The sequence below is a fragment of the Pteropus medius genome, unplaced genomic scaffold (genome assembly GCF_902729225.1).
Source record: "Pteropus medius unplaced genomic scaffold, Ma_sr-lr_union100, whole genome shotgun sequence".
NCBI lineage: Eukaryota > Metazoa > Chordata > Mammalia > Chiroptera > Pteropodidae > Pteropus > Pteropus medius.
This window is the reverse complement of record NW_024352787.1, coordinates 28,014,767-28,016,845: the sequence shown is the minus strand read 5'-3', so window position 1 is coordinate 28,016,845 and position 2,079 is coordinate 28,014,767. Positions and strand designations below refer to the sequence as shown.

Here is a 2,079-nt window from a genome sequence, read left to right as displayed (position 1 = left end):
TTCTATGGGAGGAGCATGCCCCAGGTAACTGCTGTTCTTTTCTTACGTCCTGGAATGAAAGACACATAGAGGAAACCTGAACCCAACCCACAGCCTGAAATAGAGCCATTATAGCCAACATGCAGAAACATGGGAGGAAAGTAATTGTTGGTGAAAGGCATTGCAATTTTGGGGTTGTTCGTTATGCACGTTATCACAACAAAAACTGATGAATACAGGTTCTCTCTGTGCTGTATCAGAGCTCATATTCTAACTAGAACAAGGTTTGAAAATTGTCCCTCATGACATAGAGGTCACTGGTAACCTTTGGAAGAGTTGCCTCAGTGGAGTGGTGAAGACCAAAGGTCAACTGGAGCAACCTGGGCAGTGAGTGAGAGGTAAGGAAATGGAAATGCACGTGCAGACAGCTCTTTAGAAAAGTTTGGCTGTCATAGGAAGGAGAGAGGTGGACACTAGTGGGAGGAGGGGGGAGTGGAGTCCAGTGGCAGTCATGCAGATGGCTGCTCAGATTTGCCCTGGAGAAAGAACTTGCTGATGGGCTATGAGGAATGCAGTCAGCTGACAGCCTCCAGTCTAGCACCTCCCAGATCTACTGCATTATCTGAGCCAAGACCACACGCTTCCTGGCATCTCCCAGCCAGGGACAGAGCATGGCTGGAATACCAGGGCCTGGCCATTTCTCTGATGAGGACCCAACAGACACAAGTTAAAAGGGTTTTCTGTTGTTTTAATGACAGAGAGCAGAGTGTGCTTAAAAGCCCAACGGAAGAATCCCGCTGGGAAAGCGCAGCTGACTATGGAAGAGAGAAGCCGTGCAGATGGAGAGAGGGAGGTCCCTGAGAAGACAGAAGGAGATGGGGTCTGAACTGCTGGGAGTGCTTCCTCAGGCCAGGGGAGAAAGGAAGAGGCAGGAGGAAAGGAGGTATGAGAACAGAGTGAGAGCGGACTCTCAGAGTTTTCTTTGAAAACTGGGAAGCAAGATCAGGCAGGAAACTAAGTCCTGCGAGACACATGGGCTGCGTCTCCATTTTCTGCTTTTGGCCTCCGTTTTCCCACCTTCACCATAAACAGCTTCAGCTAGAGCCCTGGTCCCCAAACATTTGAGCCTTACTGGTTTTTTAGAAATACACTTTTAGGGGGACCCCACCCCTAAACTACTGGATCAGAGTCTCTGGGGCAGAAGTGGTGGGAGCAGGAATCTGAATATATTTTAAATGTGTCCCTGGGGGCGATGGGATGCACAGCCAGCCTTGGGAAGAACCCTGCCAGGCCTCTAAGAGCCCCTTTAGCTCTGTGGTTCTAGCTGGAAGGTGCAGAATTCCATTACAGCATTTTATTGAAGCTTCAATCTATAGAATAAGCCATATGTCGCTTCCTGTCACCTGTAACTACAAAAGCCCCAAAGGTATCAGAACTCAAGAGGAGCCAAGTAAGGCAAAATCAGCAGCAAAATCAGAGGCCCTGCCTACATGAGACACTCTGGCTCCTGTGACCATGTTTCCAAACCCCCAAGTGAGATGTGGGTCAGGGCGTGGTCAAGGGGACTCCCTAAACAACAGGACTAAGGGTTGGGTCAGGGCCATCACAGGAGATCAGGGATGCTTGGCTGCCCTGCAAAGGGGTGGAGACCTATCCAGGCCTTTCTGAAACCTGAGCCCTGGGGTGAGAAGGAAGGGGGAGGAGGGGCTGCCTGGCCCTGAGAGTCCAAGCCGGCCCCCCACTCCCATAGCTCCTCCTCTGCCTGGGTGCCCCTTCTCTGGGGCTGCTCCAGACTGAGCAGGCCAACTCCACTCTCCCTTTGCCTACCTGTGCCCCTAAGGTTGGGTGGGGACAGGCTGGCACCACCGGCCAGCTCCATGGACAGGGACTTTGCCTCTGCTCACCTTCCAGCTTTGGAAAGAAAAGAAGAAAGGTCTGTGTTGATTTGCATTTGGGGGATCCTACCCCCTCCTAAATTTGTGATTTGACCTTCGATTGACTATAGAAGAAGGGACAGAAAGAGCCCAGAACATTCCCCCAGGTATGAATCCTTCACTTTTGCTGGTGTGGTGTAGTGTGGTATGGTGTGGTGTGGGGAGA

At 51.2% G+C, this 2,079-nt stretch overlaps 1 protein-coding gene across 3 annotated transcripts in view; it reads left to right on the top strand.

The window, feature by feature from the left end:
• The first annotated feature begins 371 nt into the window (after positions 1–371).
• Positions 372–2,079, top strand: part of SSC4D (scavenger receptor cysteine rich family member with 4 domains) — a 12,915-nt gene continuing 11,207 nt past the window's right edge. The window contains exons 1-2 of one of the 3 annotated variants that reach the window (XM_039849203.1): positions 372–922; positions 1,891–2,020. Coding sequence is in view for 2 of the 3 variants with exons in the window: in XM_039849200.1 (XP_039705134.1) it covers positions 819–922 (104 nt within the window). In the remaining variant the exon portion in view is untranslated. The remainder of the gene's footprint in view (positions 923–1,890; positions 2,021–2,079) is intronic. The other 2 variants (XM_039849200.1, XM_039849202.1) reach the window with 2 other exon arrangements.